Source organism: Euprymna scolopes, chromosome 14, assembly GCF_053919585.1.
Source record: "Euprymna scolopes isolate OS-2025 chromosome 14, ASM5391958v1, whole genome shotgun sequence".
Taxonomy (NCBI): Eukaryota; Metazoa; Mollusca; class Cephalopoda; order Sepiida; family Sepiolidae; genus Euprymna; species Euprymna scolopes.
In genome coordinates, this window is record NC_136495.1 from 35,945,536 (window position 1) to 35,969,647 (window position 24,112).

The 24,112-nt window shown below is 33.3% G+C and overlaps 1 protein-coding gene across 23 annotated transcripts in view; it reads right to left on the reverse strand.

The window, feature by feature from the left end:
* The window catches only part of LOC145292947 (nucleosome assembly protein 1-like 1), a 55,786-nt gene extending 32,810 nt beyond the window's left edge, over positions 1-22,976 (reverse strand). For 9 of the 23 annotated variants that reach the window (XR_013869621.1, XR_013869624.1, XR_013869622.1 and 6 more), the window contains exons 1-5: positions 19,246-19,347; positions 15,499-15,540; positions 3,463-3,521; positions 861-987; positions 607-748 (exon numbers count right to left, since the gene is read on the reverse strand). Coding sequence is in view for 12 of the 23 variants with exons in the window: in XM_080139132.1 (XP_079995258.1) it covers positions 607-748; positions 861-987; positions 3,463-3,521; positions 15,499-15,540; positions 19,246-19,271 (396 nt within the window). In the remaining 11 variants the exon portion in view is untranslated. Of the gene's footprint in view, positions 1-606; positions 749-860; positions 988-3,462; positions 3,522-15,498; positions 15,541-17,286; positions 18,394-19,245; positions 19,348-22,859 lie in introns of those variants that run through there. The other 14 variants (XR_013869626.1, XR_013869630.1, XR_013869631.1 and 11 more) reach the window with 4 other exon arrangements.
* Positions 22,977-24,112: the final 1,136 nt, after the last annotated feature.

Sequence of the window (24,112 nt, forward strand, 5' to 3'; positions counted from 1 at the left end):
AAGTGACATTCTTCTGGAGGTTGATGGCTTAATCTTCAGTACAGGTTATATCAATGAAAATTAATCAACTAGTTTAAAATTCCATACAAAATTACAGAATTCAAAAGATTCAAGTGAAGTTCCAGTCAAGGCGACAACGTTCCAAATAGACTTTATTATTAATAGCTAAACATTGAAGTATTTTCATGATTGATCAATGTATTTTACAGCATATCAACATTAGTGGTCATTTAATGTTGGGAGTGCAAAAAACCTTTGTCGGTGATGTAAATAAAAATAAAAAGTCGATTTAGCATTTCACCATTTGAACGACGTTCAGCTGAAACCGATGATTGCCGGTTTCACCCAATCCATGCTTGACGGGAATTCCCGAGAATCCGGGGCAAATTATGCAAGAGTATCAAACAGTTTAAGAACACTCAGATCCTGCATCTGTCAAAAACATAAGTGGGCTAATATGCAAGGAGACAAATCTCATTTAGAGCAGAATATAAAGACTATTTCCAATTAAAACCATTATAAAATTTTTTTTTAAGTTTCTTTAGGATATACTATGTTTTAAAAATTTAGAGCCATCAGAGTTTAATAAGGAATAAAACTACTTACCTTAGTATAAAAAGGTGCATATTTTTCTGCAAACTTGCACTCTAATGTGTGAAGTTCTTCATAAAATTCTGCTTCTACTTTGGTGGTTTCAAATTGTATTTTCTTTAAGGCCTTTATTCTTCTTTTCACAGATTTTGGTAAGCTATAAAGAAAAGTTTTTTTTTTTTTTAAACCAAGTCAAATATAAGTGTATTATGTAAATTTGAGTTAAGTTATAGTTATGAACAAAAATTTTTTTTAAATAGTTATCTTACTTCTGAATATAAGTGGATGGCGAACCGACAATGCTATCGAGTCTATCTTGAAGAGCTGCTAATACGGAGGGATTCTGCATCAGTTCTTGAGTGAGATCTGAAGGCACACCACCACTTTCTGGAGCATCTTTGAGAAAAGAAAAGAAAAAAAAAAAAATGAAATTCATTTGGCTATGTTAAATAAAACTCTTTACTTGCTTCCTGTTCAATGGAAATCATGTATACAGAGGAAAATTCCTTATGATTAATACTTACACAATTCCAATTTTAATAAAACTAGTCTTTACACATGTTAAAAATCGGCGCTTCTACACTTAAAACGAAATTTCGGAAACCGTAATACTGAATTCACATGAAAATAACGGTATCTACGTATTCTTAAGATGATTAAATTTTCATAATTTTTGGATATAAAGAAAATAGAATTTTACGAAAATGATAAGACACAGGAGTTTCAATGGGAGCTAATTTTCTGTTTTGATTTAAAAAAGGTGGCGGCAATGTTTCACCTGCTGCTACGATTAAAGTTGTTTTTGATAATAATCAGATAATTTCGACTGCATAATTTGGAATCTACCATTGTAACTCAAGTTGAAACCGGTCTTTTTTTTTTTTTTTTAAATTCGAGAACTCCTTTAATTACAAAATCTTGTCCCTATAGTGTAGAAGCGCCAAAAAAATCTTTAAATTAAAAAAACTTGTAATTTCTTTTAAAAAGAAAATATTTCATGAATACTATAGAATTTTTCAAAAAAGAAATTTTGCTTAAAAAAAAAAAAAAAAAAAAAAAAAAAAAAAAGTAAAAAATCTTTGGTTTTAAAATTTAACTAAAATTATGCAACTAATAACCAGAACGGACTTTAATATACACTGGCAAGACTTCCTTTAAGCAAAAATCAAAGTTTTATTTAACCTTATATACAAATAACAACATGTGGGGAGTTAGGTGTATCCGAATTTTTGTAGGAATTTTTGACACCCCTAACACGAAACTGCGAATAAAATATAAAAATCTCGTAATTTCTGTTAAAAGCTGGTTATTTATTTTCTTTATGGATTATACTTCCAAAATAAACTATTAAAGTTGTTTTAAAAGTAATAGAAATATTTTTTTTTTTTTTTTTTTTAAACAGTAATGAATTTTCCGAACTCAATATTTTTCAATTTTTAAACTTTAAAAATCTATCAAAATTTTTCTATTGATTCTATTTTTATGATATTTTCAGGGTCAATGTGAAATTTTATGCTCTTTCCAATAAACCGAATATATTTTAGACAAACGTTTTTTTTTTAATTCACCCCCCCCCCCAATTTTCAAGTTTCTATTAAAAAGTAAATAATTTATTCACCGAAAAGTAAATTAATTCACTCACAAATTGAGAAGAAAAGGTCAATAAATAATATAAAAAAAATAAAAAATAAAATAAAAAAAAGTTTTTTTTTTTTTAAAAAAAGAAATTTACCTGTAAAGTTCGAAGTTTAAAACCTTAAAAAAAAATAAATTAGGGCTTGAATTACATTTTTTGAGGAGTTATAAGCTTGGAAAGATGGGGTGGAATTCACTATTTTCACGAAATTTCTGATACACCTAGTGGTGAGTTCTAGGTTTTGGTTTCTATTCCAGCTGATGGCACCCTAGTCTTTTTTTTTTTTTTTTTAAATAGTTTTGATCGCTACATATTAGGTTTAATGTAATAAGTTAATTATATATATATATATATATATATATAAAAGCCAAACGTCTGTGTGTATGTATGTATGTTTGTTTGTAACGCTAAAACTTTTGAAAGACGGAACCAAACTTGACAAATTTGGTATCATATCGAAGCCCCATCACCCGGAAGACAAATATCGAAATTTCACGTCAAACGGACCACTAGAAGTTGGTCAACTGATCAGTTATCTTCGAGGGGGGCCCCCAAAAAACCTGTCATTATATATATATATATATATATATATATATATAAAAGACAAATGTTTGTTTGTAACGCTAAAACTTGAGATGAAAGATTCCTCTCCCCTAAGAATAAAACATATGTTCAATATCTGCTTTTGTTTTTTCATTGTTTATACGGTCCCGAGCAACGCCGGGTAGCCCTGCTAGTCTATAATAAATGTAACCTGCATGAATGTATATTAATATTTTTAAGTTTAAATAAATCCTTGAATATTTCCAGCTGACCACATTTTCAATTTACATTGAAGGGGAAACCAGCAAGAGTTGAATAAAGTAGCATTTATTTTTTTTACAGAAAATTGGCTTAAAGAAAAAAAAAAAAAAAATAAAATAAAAGAAAAAATAAAAGAAAAAGAAAAAATGCCGAAATTTGATTAATGAATGGATTTCATTTGCATTCTAGCAGTAGTCATCCTAGACAGGTTGAATCAGCTTCTTTCTTTTCAGGCAAATATAGTATCTGAATTCTATTTTCATTGGTGCTTCTAAAGAATTTGAAGCAGACTTCTAATTAAACCTAGCATCTAGGTTTAGGGTAAAACAATTTGGTTTAAACTCTGTAGAAATACCCTTCCATCAGAGTTGATAATTTAAGAGGTTTACACAATAGATAAAAGGCGATACAAGTTGACAAAAATCACTCACCTTCAGATTCCTCTTCACAATCTACTTCCTCTTCAACCTCAACTTCAGCGTTGTTTTGCCTGAAAAAGAAAGGATAAAGAAAATGAAAAACTTGACATCTTCACATAACCCTTTATATTAACCGTACTCAGAAGCCATTGGTTGATAGTTACGGCTACCCTACAATTGTAGTTGAAAATGAATCGACATTGAGACATTTATGTATAAAAGTCTTATTATATACAGATATTCATTTTACCGTCTAATTTAGATGCGTTTGTGGTGTGCATAGAAATGTAAAATCTACTCAAAGTTCAAGGCAGGCAGTTAAATAGCTTCCAAAAGTTGGAACAGATTTGCTAGTTTTAGAAAGTTTAACTAAAAGAATAGAATCTCAAAGGCAGGCCACAGAGGATCTTTATGCTGAGGATAGTGTCTACATTTATTACTGTCTCGATGGCAGCCTGTTCAAGCTTAGACTGCTATAGACCGACTCAATGGTCCTAGAGAAAGTAATTTGCGACCTCTTGAAGATGCTGCACTTGTTGCGCATACAGAAAGAGCCCTGCAGCGTCTAATGTCCTGCTTTTCGGAAGCTGCTTAACTCTTTGAACTGGAAGTTAGCCTGGAGAAAACAGGTTCTCCACCAGCCCGCGCATAGAACTTTGAAATTAAAGGCAGTGCACCATATCAGATATAAGAATAGACAAGGAGGTGGACAACAGGTTAGCCAAAGTTAACAGCGCTTTTGGTAAACTGTATCAGCGAGCGTGGAGCAACAATAACCTGAAGTCATGTGTTCAAAGCCGCCATACTGACTATCTTTTTGTATGGCACAGAATCATAGGTCACCTATGACTCCCTGAGCGCTATCTCTGCACCATCTTCAACATTCACTGGAGGGATTTCTCCACTATGAGAGGCGTGCAATAAGTAATGACCCTGATCAACTTCCAGTTGTCTGATCTAGCTGAAATTTTGCATGTGCAATGATTTATATTTCTACGGGTTATGTGGCAAATTACAGCTCTGAACTAATTGTGGTTTCTGTTTTATGGAGCCTGTTGAATGTTGAGCAGTGATCCATTTATTTGTATTTGAAAGGACGCACACCACAGGAGACTCGATGAAATGAAAGAAACTTATGGTGATAATGCCCTATCATATGATTTTGTAAAACGCTGGTATTGTGAATTCATGGCCGGAACTATGTGGAAACAGCTCCCAAACCACCTCCAAAGAAGGCAAGGGTGCAGTCCTCCGCTGGCAAGGTCTCATGCTCATACTCTTCTGGGACCAGGACGGAGTAGTGATGACAGATTTCCTAGCAAAGGGTACCACAATTACAGGAGCCTATTATGCTTCACTTTTGAGGAAATTAAGGGAAGCTATCAAAATCAAGAGGTGGGGCAAGATCAGCAGGACAACGCTCCGGTCCACAACTAGCATGTCGCCAGATCAGAAGCACAGGCATGTGGGTATGAAATTCTCCCTACTCTCCTGAACTTGCACCCTCTGACTTTCACCTCTTCCCAGCCATGAAGTTGTTTTTGAAAGGAAAGCGTTTCCCAGATGATGCAGCCTTGATTTCTGAAGTCACGTCGTGGTTGGAGGACCAACCTGGGTTGTTCTACAAAAACGGTCTCCAGAGCTGCATCAAATGATGGGAGAAATGAATAACTCTGGGTGGTTCCTATGTAGATAAAGACTAATAACTGTGCCAAGTTTCGTTGCTCTACTGCTATGGAAAGTGGGTCAGGGGCATTACTTATTGCACGCCCCTCGGAACCTTGAAGTGCTCAACTAGGCCAAAATCAACAGTATTGAGGCCATGCTGTTGAAATCACAACTATGCTGGACTGGCCACATCTCCAGGATGGGAAACCACCTTCTTAAAATCACCTTGTATGGCGGACTTGTCACTCGCCACCATTACAAAGGAGCACCAAAGAAACGGTACAAAGACCGCCTGAAGAAATCTCTTGGTCCTGTCACATTGACCACTGGCGGTAGTCAACCCTCGCAGTGGACCGAGATGTTTGGTGTACTAAATATCAAAAAGTCTTTTCCTTAGAGAACACTCAGCGGACTTGTCTGGAGGATAGAAGACGCAAGAGCTTCAAACCTGTAGAAAATGTGGACAAGCCCCCTTCCTAGGTGTTCTTAAGATATTAATGAGGGTGGAGAGTTGTATAATTTGGTTTCTTAGTTTTGATCTCACTATATATATTAGGTTCAATATAATCAATAGAAAATTATACATAATATGCATGAATTAAAATATATTTAAGCATATCTTATGACCAGGCAATGCCAGGCAACTTGCTAGTATTTAAATGTGTGCATTTCTTGCAGATTAGAACAAAAACGCTATTTGATATCCTGAATTAGATAAACATATATACAGTCCTGGTGTTATATGTTTAACAAATTTGCCGTTAGGGACACCAAAATAACCAATAATATTCTTCCTGTATTTCATCTGATTTTTTTTCTAAATAGATGCAGAACATGAGCATATAGATCATAAAGGTTTTGAAATGAACATTTCAATGAAATTGATTTCTTTGATATATGCAGGAAGTTCAATATCGGTATTTAATAACTGTAGAACTTGTTTATAGAATTTTTATCATTTTAAAAATTCTAATATTAATTGAACTCCTGTGACATCAGTTATAAAATTTATTGAAATCAAAAATATTTGTCCCAACTCCAGAATCAGTACAGAATTTTTAATAGAATACTTTAATCTGTGGGGTTAGCATACTCTTGCTGTCAGCCATGATCAGATAAAAGTCTTAAGCAATTTGAAATTTTTTTTTTAGTATTGCCCACACTGAAGATTAAACCAGCAACAGAAGTTATTTTATATTTAAGTTTAGAAAACAAGAACACAAGAAACTTTAATACTAGTAGGATTACTCAGCATTGCTGAGAGTCAATTTTTAATGTTTATGCTCATCTTAAAGTTGAAATGCCCAGAAGGCATTTCAACTGATAATGCTTCACCGGTAAGTACAGCATGCAACTATAAACCTTGAAATAATTTTGTATTCTAGCAGACCTCATTTCACCAAAAGAATTTTTCCTTCTAACATAACGCAGTAAATGAGAGAGAAACACCAAATGAAGATTTACTTTCCATTTGTGTATATAGAAATAGCTATATCAGGATCTGACTTGATATTACGAGTGTGTGTGTGTGTGTGGGGGGGTGTCAGAAAAACTTTGGAGGGGATGTAACAGCTGTCCAGTACCAAACAAAATGGGTTAAAAAAGAAGAATAAAACATTCTAACATTTACTTAGAGTTCTGGTTAAGAATACTGAGCATATTTTGACCCCCCCCCGCCCCCCTTAAAGTTTTAGCTAGACAACCTCAATAAATTTCCAATCTTTAAACTTTATTTACATAAGTGCTATTTGAGTAGTAATCAGTAATTGGAATTTCAATAAACAACAGCCTTTAACAATTTAGGTTTTAACAAGGATTTACTAATTTTGTTTTTCAATCATTTCAGGTTAGCATTACGAACTGCAGCTGCCTCCTTTTTTACCAATCACATCATCAATTGTAATATTGACAGACAACTCTTAAATAAGGAACGCAATGTACATTTACTTAAGTTACATAATTTCAGTTTATATTAATTGAATGAAAAATAAATTGCAACTGCATGAAGATAGAGCTCTAGTTTCATTTAAATTATGGTGTCCAATACGAGATCAAAAATAAAGGATTCCTCGATTTTAAGACAGAATAAGGAATTCTAACAAGAATTTTGAAAGATCCGATTACTTTAGCCCAAGGTTTCCTAACATTCTTCAAGACCCCCCCCCCTATATAACGTTAGTAGTAGAGCTGGTAGTACATAATATTAAAGTGAACATTAATTGAATATTCATATCACTTTGTCAACATTAATTGAATATTCATATCACTTTGTCAACATTAATTGAATATTCATATCACTTTGTCAACATTAATTGAATATTCATATCACTTTGTCAACATTAATTGAATATTCATATCACTTTGTCAACATTAATTGAATATTCATATCACTTTGTCAACATTAATTGAATATTCATATCACTTTGTCAACATTAATTGAATATTCATATCACTTTGTCAACATTAATTGAATATTCATATCACTTTGTCAACATTAATTGAATATTCATATCACTTTGTCAACATTAATTGAATATTCATATCACTTTGTCAACATTAATTGAATATTCATATCACTTTGTCAACATTAATTGAATATTCATATCACTTTGTCAACATTAATTGAATATTCATATCACTTTGTCAACATTAATTGAATATTCATATCACTTTGTCAACATTAATTGAATATTCATATCACTTTGTCAACATTAATTGAATATTCATATCACTTTGTCAACATTAATTGAATATTCATATCACTTTGTCAACATTAATTGAATATTCATATCACTTTGTCAACATTAATTGAATATTCATATCACTTTGTCAACATTAATTGAATATTCATATCACTTTGTCAACATTAATTGAATATTCATATCACTTTGTCAACATTATGGGTGTGATTCTTGAATTAATTTTTCCAATTAAAAATAAACATGATGCAATCAATTTCCACATGAATTGTGAATCCCAAAGAAAACTTCACCCTTAAAGGATCTCAGGAACCCTTTATACAATAAATTTGGCCCTCAATGCCCTCCCCATGGGCAGCACAGACCCTGTTGGAAAACCTGTTCTAGCACAAATCAGAGAATAGAAATCTTCATAATAGAAAAGCATTTTTTTTTTTTTTTTTTTTTTTTAGGATACTAAAAATCAACGACTTATTTTGGTCTTAAAGCTTATGCATACAATATTGGGTGAGGGGAAAAAAAAAAAAAAAAAAAAAAAAAAAAAGATAAAATCTGCTTTAGTAACTTCCTACGGCTGCATTCAGTCTTTCAATAAAATTCCAATAAAGGGCCCGAGAAATTAAAGTAATTGAAGCCTTTAAATGAAGTTTTTGACAGGATAAATGTTAAAATATTGTTAGTTTGGGCAAAGACTCCGGAGCTGTGATACAGCTGAACAGTCTGCTGATTATCATACATCATTTCCTACATATTTCTAAGTACATGTTTTCCCAAAGAGTTCTTTTAATTAAAGGAAACTATGGTTTACAGAGCTTACTTGCTATAAATGCCTTTAGAGAAAAAAAAGGCTTCTGTTCAGGGTTCCTAACATAAGGAACAATCATTGTTGGCCAGGACAAGTGTTAAAACTCCAATTTCTACAACACTTCTAGCAACTATCCTTACCCAGATGATACATTTATATAGATTCTTTGAGGAATAAGTTGGCATTTTCTTTACAAAATCAGTAAACAAGAAAACTTCAAATGCCCCCCCCCCCCGGTATTTGCAACCATCACAACAAAGCAATTATCATTCCAAAAATTGTTCACATGAAGAGATAAGCAAGTTTGTTGACTTATTTGGGGTTTGATAACTTTTACCATCTGTGGTGGAAGGTGGGGGGGGGGTACAGTTTGAGTAAAACTTTCCTTTTTCTTTTTGACCATTTGAATTTATGTCACTGGTCAATGACCAAAAGCTGAAATTGAGATCAATTTAACAATCTAGGAGACAGTAATGATGGCTTGATCGAATACTTTTTTCATGGATGAAAAAAAAAAAAATTATCAAAAAGGGAAATACTGATGAAATCAAAGTCTTCTCCCGTGTCTACTCATAAATAGTTTGAAATATAGCTAATTAACAGTGATATAGGTAGAAAAGGAAAGAAAGGAAAGTAAAGTAGAAAAATGGTCAGCGGAGTTACTATCTTTAAAAGCATATCTGAGAAAATTGACCAAGTCCTATCTGCTTATCCTTCAGCTAACATTCACGTATGTGGAGACTTCAATGTTCACAACGTCGAAGGGTTGACCCACTCAAACAAGACCGATGATGAGGGGAGGTTCTGTCATGATTTCTCCATTGCTTATGACCTCACTCAGATTGTTCAGGAACCCACCCTAGTGCCCGACAATGACGGCCAGTATGCGAGCCTACTAGATCTTTTTCTCACAACTTGCCCTGAACTATGTTCAGTTTCTGTTCTGTCTCCTCTTGGATCTTCCGACCACTCTGTTGTATCAATTAAGATAAAAATGAAATATAATAAGTCCCCAGACGTACCTCTTCATCGTACAGTATATCGATACACTAAGGCTGACTGGGATAGCTTCCGTACATTTATATCTGATATACCGCTGCATTCCATGTTTAAAAAGGACGTGTCCTCTATAGTATTAGACCTGACTGAATGGTTAATTGTAGGTATTGACCATTTCATACCCTCTAAAAAGTTTCAGCAAAAACCTAACAGCCAGCCATGGTTCTCTCCAGAATGTGCTGCTGCCATTGCGCACAGAAATCACTTTTTCCACTGCTTCAAACGTAATAGATGTATGGAAACTAAAGCTGTTTTCAGGACTGCCAGCAACCATTGTAAGAAAGTAATACAGAACGCAAGAGAGTTGTATGCTCAATCTGTTAAGTCCAAAGTAGCTGAGCAGCGGCTTGGTTCCCACCAGTTTTGGCAAATAGCAAACAGAATCCTGAACAGAAGCGTGTGCTCCATCCCAACTATTATCAATGGACCTGAGGTAATCTAGTCAGCATCAGACAAAGCCAAACTCTTTGTCAAGAACTTTGCAGCTAATTCTACCCTTTGCGACCAAGGCCGCCAACCCTCAATATTTCCTCCTGTATCAGAAAACACGCTATGTGATATACGTATATCTGTACGTGATGTTGCCAAGCTAATCAAAAACCTTGATTCCAGTAAAGCAACTGGCCCTGACGGTATTCCAATTATAGTACTCAAAAAACTTCAACCTGAACTAGCGCCCATACTTACAAAACTGTTTAAACGTTGTCTTAAGGAGAATAGTTTCCCATCTCCCTGGAAAATCTCATCAGTATGCCCTGTATTTAAGAATTCAGGTGATCGCTCATCCCCCCCTCTCAGTACAGGTCAATAAATCTCCTGTATGTCATGAGTAAGTTGTTAGAATCTGTTAAATAGAGAAGTAATCAACCATCTCAACAAAAATAACCTTCTTAGTGACACTCAATATGGTTTCCGTTCTGCTAGATCTACAGCAGATGTGCTTACAGTTATATTGCATAGGATTAGCAAATCTCGACGGTGGCAATCTTTCTAGGGCAATTGCTCTTGACATATCTAAAGCCTTTGATAGGGTATGGCATAAAGGTTTACTTCATAAGATCGCGAGCTATGGTATAGCTGGAAAAGTCTTCTCAATTATTAAATCATTTCTTTCTGATAGGTTCATAAGAGTAGTAGTTGAGGGGCAAAAATCAGAAGCTCACAGTATTAATGCCGGTGTCCCTCAGGGGTCCATCCTGGGCCCAACTCTTTTCCTGATCTACATTAATGATCTTCCAAATCACATCCTTACATCATTTGTAGACATTTATGCTGACGACACTACCATTTATGGTAGCACATCTAAGACAGTAAACGACCAAGTTCTCTCCAATTCTCTCTCCTCTGATCTTGAGCATGTAGTACAATGGGGAAAGGAGTGGCTGGTTACTTTTAATGCATCTAAAACCAAGCTTCTCTCCTTACATCATCAACATTCTAATCCACATTTGGCATCAATTGAAATGAATGGCTCTCGTCTTCTGGAGGCCTCAAGTTTTGACAAGCTTCTGGGCTTGACCATTACTCCTGATCTTAAATGGAACACGTACATCAAATCTGTTGCCAAGGCCGCTGGGAAAATGGTGGGATCTTTCTATCGATCCGGTAAATATCTCACTGCTGATGCTATTCTCTATCTATATAAGAGCCAGGTACCTCCAAGGATGGAATACTGTTGCCACATCTGGGCAGGAGCTGCTAGAAAGGACTTGTCCTGCCTTGATAGAGTTCAAAATAGACTTCGTAGCCTCGTAGGAGATGTCCTTTTCTCCTCCTTGCAACCTCTATCTCACAGAAGAGATGTTGCGAGTTTGTCTCTGATGTATCGTTATTTTCATGGAAAGTGTTTGACTGAGCTTAAATCTATGGTCCCCCCTCGCCAAACTTTCACAAGAAACACTCGTCTAGCTGTAAACACTATCAATAATTACCCCCACTCTTTATCTGTGCTTAAACCTAAACGTAGATTCCATGAACAAAGCTTCTTTCTTAGAACTGCACGCCTGTGGAATTGTCTTCGTTTTGCTGCTTTCCGGCTGACTACAATATGGTTGTGTTCAAGTCTAAAGTAAATAAGTTCTTGATGAGCCGTTCCATATAAGTTATCAACTTTACCAAATTTTCATTACTAATGATTACTATATTGTCCAATTTCTACTGTACACTCTTTAACCCTTATCCTTGAGTGGCTTCTGGGCCTTTATAATGTGGTGATGCCTATGTAAAAAAAAAAAAAAAAAAAAAAAAAAAAAAAATGGGAGTAAGGAAGTAACGTTTTAGCCATTTGGAGATCACTGTATAATATATTATCTATAAATAGGAACATGTGAAAGATATGGTAAGTGTATGCATCTAGTAATAAGAGAAAAGCAGTGAAAACCCAGAAGAGTAGGTGGTGTTAAGTGAGAGCAGTGGAAGTTCAGGAAAGGTAGAAAAGGAAATTAGAACTACTTCCTCTATAGATGGTGAGATCGTGGCGTTTCTCGGAACTAATGTAAGATTTTATTATAACGCCTAAATGTGTATATAATATCGTTCTAAAGTTACATCAGGCAGTGGTTAATAGTGTAGGCATAAATTTGTATGTGGTCTGCTTTATTTTGGTACAGGAGAAAAACTGTGCCATTATATATATATATATATATATATATGTGTGTGTGTGTGAATTTAGATATTTCAAATACTAACTATTCTCAGAATCGCTTAATATAATGCTAAAATGTGTATGTAATGTCATTGTAAAGTTACATCAGGCAGTGGCCAATAGTGTAGACATAATTTGTATGTGGCTTCTGTTATTGTAGACCTTTGTGATTTTAATCCAGAGGAAAAATCTGCGCCTCATATATATATATATGGTTGGTTGTTTTTGCTTTATGGCATATCAACCCTTTTCAGGTTATTTAATGCTGAATCCAGTTATTCGGAAGAAAATTTTTAATAGAATATCTTTTTTCAAGTCAGTCTATTTAACCCATAGTTGGGACCCTAACAGGTACTACCACTCTGGGTCAGAGTGGACCTGGGAGCAATGGCAATTAAAGGGTAGCTCCACACTCCCCAAAGCCCGCAAACTGGGGCCTCACCATCAGATATAGTTTAAGGTCATATCCAGGACCCATATAATATAGGGATATACATATATAATTAGCAGGAATTCCCATGTTGCCCAGGGCAGAAACAACATCTACCTTACTTGTTTCCCCATCTACCTGGGCATATAAACACCGTTATATAAATTCCTAAATAAGCCGGCATAAGGGAATTAACTCCGATTTTTTTTTTTTTTTTTTTTTTTTTAAATCGGTTCTCTTTAGAAAAGTAAATAACTGAAAAGCCAAACCCACTTTTAAAATCTGGGCCAGTTTAGCTCCAAGAAACCAATATTTCATTTTTTTTTTTTTAATTTCAAATTTGTTCATCTGGGATGATATGAATCAAAATATCAACTTTTGGGTTACTTGTTTTAACTCTAGCTGGGCATACAGATAAATGTATTGGAAGTTTTTGAATGGAGTGGAAAATCTGCATCCCTGATATAGCCACACATACTTATTTCGCTGGTTTTTAACCGAATTTAATGTATTCTTACATTGTCTTCCAATATTTTCTTTTTGCAATTGCTAATTCTGTATAATTACATTACAATCAGTAATCCTGTCCCCCCCCAATAAATTTTATTTGGTAATTAAATGAGTTACTGCCAAGAAAATATTCATCCACTAAATTTCAACTCAAGCAGTTTCAATGCCATAGTAATACTAAAACTATTTCCAAAAATGTACTTAAGACTGTCAAAACGTTCTGTACTTTATTACCTCTGAAGAACTTAAAGATTGACAAATATGAAGAGAATGTCAGTGGTCATGTAGTCTAGAAAGTTCTCTTCAGCTTTTAGCCTGTTCTGACCACTTTTAATGTTGGAGGTTTGTATCTATAAACAGAAATAACGTTCAGTTTACATTCTTTGACCTCCTCGGGGGGGGGGAAGCTTCAAAGACTTAAATTTATTATATTATGGAGAGAAATGAAAATCAAGGTAGACTTAACCCAATCCCCTTAGAATTCAAAATAATTATTCCAAAAATTGTCCGAAGTAATTCTGTTGACAAAGGCCTGGTGGTTCCAGATAATTTGGAAGGTAAAGGAAAATGTTCCATATTTACAATGAAAGCGAACTTTCACGCTTTATGGTCTGGAGTTTTCTGTTGATCTTACATGCGAAGGCAAGACCCAGAAATCTTCATATCAGCTGCCTGTCAAAATTTCCTTAATCACATTTCAACTAACACCCTTGAATGAGAAGGCAAGAGAAGACTGATGAAGATCTGTAAGACTCAACAAGATGTGACAAAATTCAGTGACATCAGTAATTATGTTAACTATATAAAACTTTGAAAGGAGTACAAGACATCAGAAGCGCCTTTTAAAAGTTATCAAATTACCAGCTTAAAAAAAAAAAAAAAAAAAAAAAGCCTGCCAGACATTTGACAAAAGAGAAATAAAATGAATGTTGCTTAGTCACCCTTCAACTAGATTTGAGACAGCTAGTGGTGCACTGGTGCAGTAACACCTTCCAAGTATAACAAGGTTTCAAAGATTTTTTATTGAATACATAATCCTGATTAATATTTTATTTTTTGCATCAAATGGTAAAAACATTTCCCCACAACATCGATTTTATCAAGATTTGTCAGAAAAAGTAGATAGGTCTAGCAGTGGCAACTTCTGAAATTGTTGCAATCTGTTTGGCTTTTGAATGAATAACTGCTCACTTTGAATTCACAAGTTGAATCGTCCAATTCTGCAAGTTTATAACGATATTTTTTCCAAAGGACAATTCATCCATCTGGATCACGTCATATTTGGTTTAACATCCATTTTACAAAGTGGATACCAGTGATACTAATATGGAGACTGGAATCACAGACTTTTCAATGAAAACTATTTTTGCACATTGAAAAGAGGAAGTCTCCATCCAATATTTCCAGTGATGGAAGTCTTTTGCTAGTAATTATTTCTATTATTGCACAGAGATTAAAATGGTTGAAAGACCTTTCTATATATTTTTTTTTACATATATTTCTTTCACTTGAAATGACTGGCGTTTTTTTTTTTTTTTTTGTATTTTAATACAAACTACCAGAAGATATTCGCCTCATTTCTCTCTGCTGGATGAAGACAATACACTTTGAATAGGAATTTAGTTAACATTATACAGGATTTTCACTTTTGAAAATTCCTGTTGACATTCTTGTGGTTTGTTATCTGAATGTTTACCATAATTTTGTTTTGGAGAAACGTAATGTTTATATAGCTTAGAAACAACATCACTTTGAAAAAGATGTAAGCGTAACTACTTGTGTAGCTATTCTTTATTTGAAAAGAACACTAAATACCGTTTTTAGAGTGTACCCCACATTAACAGGGCACGTTAAATGGGGAGAGAAAGAAAAAAAAAAAAAAAAAAAAAAAAAAAAAAAAAAAGTAAATCCATCGTCTTAGAACTGGAGATCGAAGGCCACATGTGTTATTTGGATGGAATCTTGACTTTGTTTTAAACGACATAACTATTTACCAAGATAATTGAAAATCATTGTTTCTTACAATTACTCAAATATTTTGTTAAAAATTAATACAATATCGATGATAAATTTGTTTATAAAACCTTGTTATATTAAATGTAGTTACAAAAAACATTTAATTCTTAGTAATAGAGTTATCTCCCTTAAAACAAGGAGTTAAAATTCCGAATAACCCACGAATGCCCTCCTCGAAAATACAAATGTTGGATTTTATAATTTAAGAGATACTTACGGTTCATTGTCTGCCATCTTTGATCTGACAGGATCTTTAAACCTAGAAAAAAAAATAGACAAAGGTAAAAATAGCGTTTAGTAGTGAGCTAATTTTAAGGATATTTTCTTATTAAGCCAAGTTGAGAATAATTTTCTTTTAACTAACTTTTACAGCAAGCAGTAATTAAAGGATTATATATACTATGAGCGAAATAAACAAATCTTTGAATTTGGAAGAGCTACACACGATATGTCACAAATAAAGACTGCAATGTAAGGTTGTCATGCAGATGGCTCAGCACTCAGCAGTCCCAATTTATTATATAATAAAAATATAGACGTGGATGGCCTAATTAGCATCCTAACAAAAAAAAAAAAGAAAAAAGTCGTGCATGCGTGGTCTCTCTCTGGTGCTGCATGCGAGATGACGCTACAAAAAAAAGTGAAGAAATGAATGTGAGAAGTAGGCACTACCATTTTTTATGTGAACTTTTCCAAAATGTACACATGATCTGGTGACGTCATCAATTGATGTGCTTGATGCGAGCCAAGGCGAACGATTTTTTTTAAAAACTTATTTACTACTGTAATTTAATAGGAATTTATTTTACATTCAAATAGTTTAAAGATTAAATTATCGAAATGTAAAAAGGATTCGGAGCAAGTCTATAAATGGCCCACTAGTAATCTATAAAAATCTGTTGTCACTGCATGAAAAGGTCGTATTCCAAAAATCACGTAAATCGATCAAGTAGTTTTTTTAATTTTTTTTTTTTTTTTTATTTAAGAAAATCAAATATTAGAAACTTTATCGAAGAAAAACTTCCCACCATTTTTGTTTTTGAATGATACACTGCTAGCGACAACTATTGGGAATATAAGATCGGAAAGAGGGCAGACAATCGACTTTCCACACTAGAAAAAAACTTGAAAAATTAAGACATTTATAAGTTTTTGAGGATGTTGAAAACGAAAATAACGTGTAAAACTTTAATTTAAGTCTATAAATGGGCCCCATTTATAGACTTGCACCAATCACTATTATCGTTAGAAATAATTAAGTAAAATCTTGTTTTTTTTTGGGGGGGGGGGGGAGAAAGAAAACAAAAATAAAATATTATGTGACTTTCGACATTTACGGAAGAGCAGAAGTGACAATAAAATAGTTACACGTTAAAGTTTTCAATACTTTGGAACGATTTTAAATTATTTATACGAAAATAAAGTAATAAGGTGGCAAGAGCCATGTTTATTATAATTTTATATTTAAAAAATTTTTCCACAATTAAAATCTACGTTGTAGTGGACATTTTGAAATAATGGAATTCTAATAGTTTTAATCTTAAAAAAAAAAAAAAAAAAAAAAAAAAAAAATCAGTTAATTTTTAAGTTACTTTTTCTTGGCAATTTAACGGATTATAGTTTATATTAATTAGAAAAAAAAAAAAAAAATTTTTTTTATTAATTTATATCTATTTTTTTTTTTAATTGCAACTTCAAGTTTTTGTTCAATACGTGTATTTAAACTTAAAAAAATAAATATTTAGTGCTAGTGCAGTGTGCAGTGTCGCGCTATTTTTTTTCACATCGTATTTCCAAGTATAATTGAAGTTTTATATTTTTTTTATTCAATTGTAAGGTTGAAGTACAGAATAGGTACAAATAGGATCTTTAGAGAAAAGAGTGGGGGAGGGGAGCTTGTTAAAGAACGATAACTCAAAACTGATAAAACTACACTAAAAACAAAAAAACGTTCGGTCATTAAGAGGGCGATCGTTTAATACTTTATAACATTAAGTGAACATACTTAACCTTTCAGCTAGGAACAAAGAGTAGTATCCGTTCTGATACTATCCATCACCTTTTCTGCCCTCGATCAGTGGAGAAATCCTTCTAAACGGAGAATTTTTGGCGAACGTACGCAATTGCTAACCCCTCTAGCGAAATACGCATCGGCTCCGAGTTGTATGCAGTTGGACTTCGGGAGCGCCCAGTTTTTATTTATCATGGCTTGTTCGGATCGTTTTGTTTTTTGGGATCGATATGTTTCTTTTATTATGGCTTGAACTTTAAATTATTTTATTTTTTTTAAATACATATCAGGATCAGGAGAAATGAAATTGTCTCATGTCGATGATGATGCCATGTATGTACCGATAGGTTTATATAACATGAAAAGTGAAAAACAATTTTTAAACACTTTGAGCATGTCATGTGCAGAAAAAAATAAAAATAAAACAAAGTATTCTCATCGAGTAGTTTTTATTTTAGTCAATAAAATAAGGTACCCATCATCATGCACTTATTGAGCCGTGCTGAAATTTAGAAAGCCATTCTTAACATGGGGACGGAAGGGTGTTGTGTACCTATTCTGTACTTTCACCTAACAATTTAATAACAGGTATCGTAAAACTTTAAGCTTGAAAGTACTATTTAAAAATAGCATGGATCAATAAGTGCACTAGCACGAAATAACATTTCACCGTTTCCATCGACGACATTCCATTCCGCTAAAGCTTTTTGTTTATCGCCACAAGTGCTGATTTGGACCTGCACCAATTTTCCTGTAACTAATCTCCAGCAAAATTTTTTTTTTTTTTTAAACCATAAAATTCGCTAAGCGCAAAGTTCAAGCCAAAATAAATAAACAGGCCACACACGCAAAAAATCTTCCTTGTAAAAATAATTGCTCCCCAAGTCGAACTGCAATGCATACAACATCGGATCCGTGTACGTCAGCCTTTTTTTTTTTTAATTTTTTTTTAAATTTTTTTTTTATTATTGTTCCCATCCAGAATGCCCCTTGTTGGGAAGATGGATTTTCCCCATATTAAAAATCGACTTCGCATCTAACATTATCCTCGTGAGGCGGCAAGTAAATAGGAACATAGACGTGACTACCGTTTACGACGGTGGTGATACCCCCCCCCCCTCTCCCAAATGTATCCTTGGCAACAAAGTTTGTAATGTCAATTTAGTTTCTGGAACATTTATGAAACTAAATTAAATCAAGTTAGTTGCATTGGATTTCCTCACTCAAAATTGGAAAGGACTAGTAAGAAAAAAACAAAAAAAAAAACTTATGCACAAAGATAAGGCTTTAAAGAGTGTTTAAGTTCAAATTATTACAGTATCTTATCTATTAAAAAAAGAAAAAAAAAATCACTCGAGGATAAGGGTTAACTTAACGACTGAAAGGTGGTAGTGTAATAATCGTTAATGATGTTGGGTAGAATTTGGATTATTTAAGGGGGTGTTCCACAAGCAGTGAGTTCTAGAAGTTTCATACATGGAATCTATGTTTAGAATAAAGCACAGATAGAGTGAAGGAAAATTGCTGATAGTCGAGTTTTTTTGTTTTTGTGAAAGTTTGGCAAGAACACTTGCCATGAAAATAACGATAGAGCAGAGACAGGTTCAAAACGTCTCTTCTGCAGGAAAGAGAAAAGGCATCGCCTAAGTTTCTAAAACAGTTTTGAACTATCAAGGAAAGATAGGGCACGCATCAGTCGCATCATCACTCAAGTCACGCCCAAAAACGATATTGGTTATTGCTAGCCTTTGAAGTGCTGTTATAGATTATGATATGTCTAGTGATCGAAGAATGCGATTTGAGAGATTATTGAAGATCAAGTTGGACCCCGAGGAACCAGATTTCTTCCCATTGACCACTATCAAGCCTATCAGAGAGAAAGGATTTAATTGAAAGGACATTTCCAGGTATTCCATAACTAGCAATGTTGTGAAGTAGATCATTATGCCATACCCTATCAAAAGCTTTGGATATGCCATGGGTTACTGCTCTAGAAATGAAGCCGAAAGCCCCCATCGAGATTCACTAATCCTGTATGTGACAGCACGTCAGCTGTAGTTGAACGGAAAGCATATCGCATGTCACCGAGTAGTAGATTATTTCTGCTGAGGTGGTTGGTTGACCACTATCGCACATTTCAACAACTTACTCATGACACAAGAGACCGATTGGTCTGTACTAATCTAAATAACACTATTTCAGCACAGCACTTTCTGGTGCTTATTCAGATTGGCACTTATGGCGGCGATTAAAAACATAGAAAATACAGAATAGTCTTTCTGATGTACGTAGTCACAGAACGAAGATCTCATATTCAAAAAATTACGGAAATTCATCTAGTTTTATTCAAAACTAAAATCCAAAAATTTCGATTTTACGGTACTTGTGCACTTATTGATCCGTGCTGACTGCTGAAATAACGTTATTCAAAAAGCCGTTCTTAACATGGTGAGGGTGTTTTGTAAACTATTCTATAACCTTACAATTGAATAAAAAAAAGACTTTAAACTTGGAAATACGATTTCAAAAATAGCGCGGATCAGTAAGTGCACTAGCACAAAAATAAAATAAAAATAACGGTAACATAAGTGCATAAGCACCAAATTTTAGGTAGAAAAGTAAAATATCTTGCTTTTGATAACCTGTTATGTTTTGACAACTTTTTCGAATCTGTGTACAGTAATACAAACCCTAATTAACCCTCGATTTGTTTGGAAAAAATCGAATTTTAAATTCTGTGACTTTTGGAATATTTAATCTCCGTTCCGTGACTGGTACGTTACATCTAAGTTCTGTATTTTCTTTTAATTGCCAATCTCAATAAGCACCTACCTTCTCTGCATAACTCCAGAAATGTTACCGTGACATTTATTTGCATTGTTTAATTTTCTATTTTTGAGCCATTGTTGAGACTTGAAAGATGTAAGAGTCTTATCGCGGCCATTTTTCATGTTTTCACATGGACACAAGTTTTTTTGTTTTTTTTTAACGAATAAACAAGTAAAAACACTAAAAGCTAGAATAACATTTTGCCTTTGATAACGTTTGTTATACATTCGTTTGGTCACTTTTTCGTACATCTAGTGTACGAAAAAAAAAAAAAAAAAAAAAAAAAAAAAAAAACCTTTAATTGGATAAGAGAAAAGTTTCCGATTTATAAGATGCCAGCACGTGCGAAATTGGAACAATTGTATTACTTGTTACTTGCCTCCCCCTGAAAGGTATACGATTTCTTAGGGTACCCCCTCCCATGGGAACAGATTAAATTGCCGATCTTATACAGAATACGGACCGTGCCTTTGATAGGATTCAAATTAAATCCAATTTTTATGGTATCTTTTGTTAGCTTAAAGTATATAATAATTAAAAGCCCCACCCTTTCCATATTAAGAATGGGTTTCTAAATAACGTTATTTCAGCACGATCCGTATTCTACCAAAATCTAGAAGCATAACTCGTATTCTAACTGAAGGTGAACAGCTATTGAGTGAGAAAATAAGTACAATTTGTTTTACATTAGGTTAAAATGTTACGTGTATGTTCATAGTGTTAGAGAATATTCAAAACGAAAACGGAATTTTTATAAAGAGAAATTGGATGCTGCAGCGTGTAGGGGTGGGTGAAGACAATTTTTTTTTTATTCGCCTCAGCCGAAAAAAAAAAAAAAAAAAAAAAAAAAAAAAAGTCTAAAGTGTAACACGTGCGCCGTCGAAAAATATTTTTTACAAAACGATTTCTTTTTTTAACAGAAGATTTAAAATGAACAAATTGATCACTACCGAAATCAAGTCCAGGATTAGGTTTATAGATGACTTAAAAGTTCTGGCTTTTAAAATCGATACCTATTATATTTTAGGCGGATCTGAACGACCCCCCCCCCGTAAACTTATTGCGGATAACAGATTTAATTTTCATATTAGCAGGAAATTTCTTTTGAATGACAACGTTGGGGGGGGGGGAATAAAATTATAACGTTCTAAATTTACAGAATTTCCATTACTAACGATTTTGTCCAATTGACTATTGTACAATGTTAACTTTTATCCTCGAGTGGTCTCTGGGCCTTGATAAGTGGTGATGTCCATAAAAAAAAAAAAAATAAATATTTTCAGGAGTTTTCCTGATTGACTAAAAAGTGGGGTATCAATTTAATAGAATGTTATAATTTAAAAGGGATCCATATCAAGTCATGAAATAAACTTAAAAAAATTCCTGCTAATATGAAAGTTAATTTTGTTATCGGTGATCCGCCGTAGAAAAACAAAAAAAAAAAAAAAAATTAAGAAAGCGTGAGAAGAAATTAATTTTAAAGCAGAGGGAAAGCTGGTTCAGGTTTGCTTATTTCTAAAATAAAACTTTAGAATGCATCTAGAAATTAGGTATTGATTCCGATTTTTATAAATATTTAAGTAGAAAAAAATATTAATTATAAATATTAGAAATTGCCAAATTTTGTAATTAAAAAAAAAAATTTAAGAAATCCGCGTTTTTCTGATACAGCTTAAGAATTTGTAATAGTTTTAATACAATGTAAAAGTATTTTTGCCTACTTTTAAAGTTCTAAATTACCATATAAGAATTTATCCTCGTGAGAAAAAAAAATGTATTTAGTTTTCTGCCTCCTTTGGCATCTCGTGTTGAATCTTATGTCAACTTTAAGAGAAAAAAAAAAAAAAAAAAAAAAAAAAAATGAAAAACGGATTTTTTTTTTTTTTTTTTTTTTACTCGTTCTGAATTTTTACAATTGATTTGTAATTTTAAAATAAATCTTAATATGCACATCATGAAGGTTAAGGAGACTAAAAATTCTCTTAAATAGTTTTAAAGAAATATTAATATGGATAAAATTAATTATTAGTGTGGGCGGAAGAGAAAGTAATGGATTAAACAATATTTTCTAAAAAGTCTAAATTAAGTTTAGTTTTTTGTTTAATTATTTTGGCGATGGATTTTTTAATGCGAGAAAAACGCAAAATGAAGAAGTTTAAAATAGCGACAAAGAATCTATATACGTATTCATTGGATATGCAATGGAATTAAAAAATGAAAACAATCCGATTCACCAAGAAAATTTGTATAAAAGACTTAACAGAAAATTTTTCGAGAGAAAATTAGAGAACATCAAGTCTGGTTTTATATTTCTTCATTCTTTCTAGCAGACATGATGGATTCTTACTTAGAACATGTGGCCAAAATTCTTCACGTATAGGTTGATTTTTTTTTTCTAATTTAACAATATAAACTTGGTTTAAAATTTTGAAACTAATCAAATTATCGATTTTAGAGATTAGACGTACAAAGCATAAAATATAAATGAACCCCGATTTTAAGGCCAAAAAAAGCTTTTTCTTCTCTCTCTCTCGACATGGAATATGTTAAACCGAGTAGCAAGACCGTGTCAAGATCACAAAGTTAAGAATTAAAAAAAAGACACCATTTCTGCTAAAGTTTAAAAAACTCAATTATTGGATAATCAGTTAAAAGGAAGAATATAGTTAAATCACATTATAAATTATTAACTTAGAAAATTCATAAGTATTTAACGCAACGGAGAAATATAGACTCACCGTGTTTGCTGGAAGAACGATATCTCCTAACACGAGGGTAATATGGCTATCTTTTGACGACAGCCGTTAGCAAGAAAGCATTTGATTAGTTGAATTTCACAGCAGTAGAACCGCTCGTCCAATCAGTGGTGCCAATACAAAATGTGCATGGCGATCGCCTTCAATTTGGCGGGTAATTGTACGTTCATGGAAGGGGGAAGGTAATCCGCCCATTCAAAGGGGCCATAATTACGTGGTTATCCCACAAATAATGACTAATTCCCGTCACATTCTCTTCATAAAAAAAAAACTCTTTTCCTTAAAGAAAACACTCATTTTGATATAACAAAACAAAATTATTATTACAAATGGAGATATAAAAAATAATAATAATTATATAGGTACACATTTTTGGATGCCATTTCTTTTGTTTGTCAAAAGTGACTGACTTTAAATAAACTTACATAAGTTTTAAATTTGTGTTAAAGTTTTCCCGCGGTAGAAAGCTACCTTCCCAGGCATTACTTCCTGAGTGCCTGCAGTGGGAAACAGGTACATGCCAAGGCCATATAATAAAATTATGGTAATGAAAATAAACGAATGAATGAATAAATATATTTATTTATTATTTATAATAACGAAATTCTAATAAAACTTCAAAGTTTAATTTGGTTTTATTGTGCAAAACAGATTATATCTATTGACGAGCTCCCACAAATTTTCCTTAGGATAAAAATAAGAAATTTCCTCAGTCTGAAACATTTCTCTTTCTCTAACTGAATATTGCAATTTTATCCCAAACTGAAATTACAGGAAGTTCTAACGTGGCTCAGGATCGAATTAAAAATCATATGACCTTTTAGCAGCAACTGAACGTTTTCTTTTGGCACTAAAGTCAATAGAGTATAGGCCATTAGTGAAATAGTTTTTCCCCTGTTGCCTACAGTATATTGCTGATCGTGTGCAGTTCTAGGAGGTCCATCCACTCAGGTTTTGCCTTCTCCCTTTGAGAAAGGGTTAGTTTATTGCTAATCATCTGGGGTGCCTTGACCGAGGAATGCTGATTGGGGCTGCTCAGACATTTTTTGCAGGCCAGTGTACTCTTCCTCTAGGATGCTGGCTCTCCAACCCCCACCTTCCGACCCTTGTGTCACATCCTCCTGCAATGGGAGGGAGATAAATATCTTATACTTCGTATGACCTTTTTTCACTAAGCGCATAATAGAATATTCTTTTTTATTTTTCTTATTTTTTTATCTATAATATAAATCTCA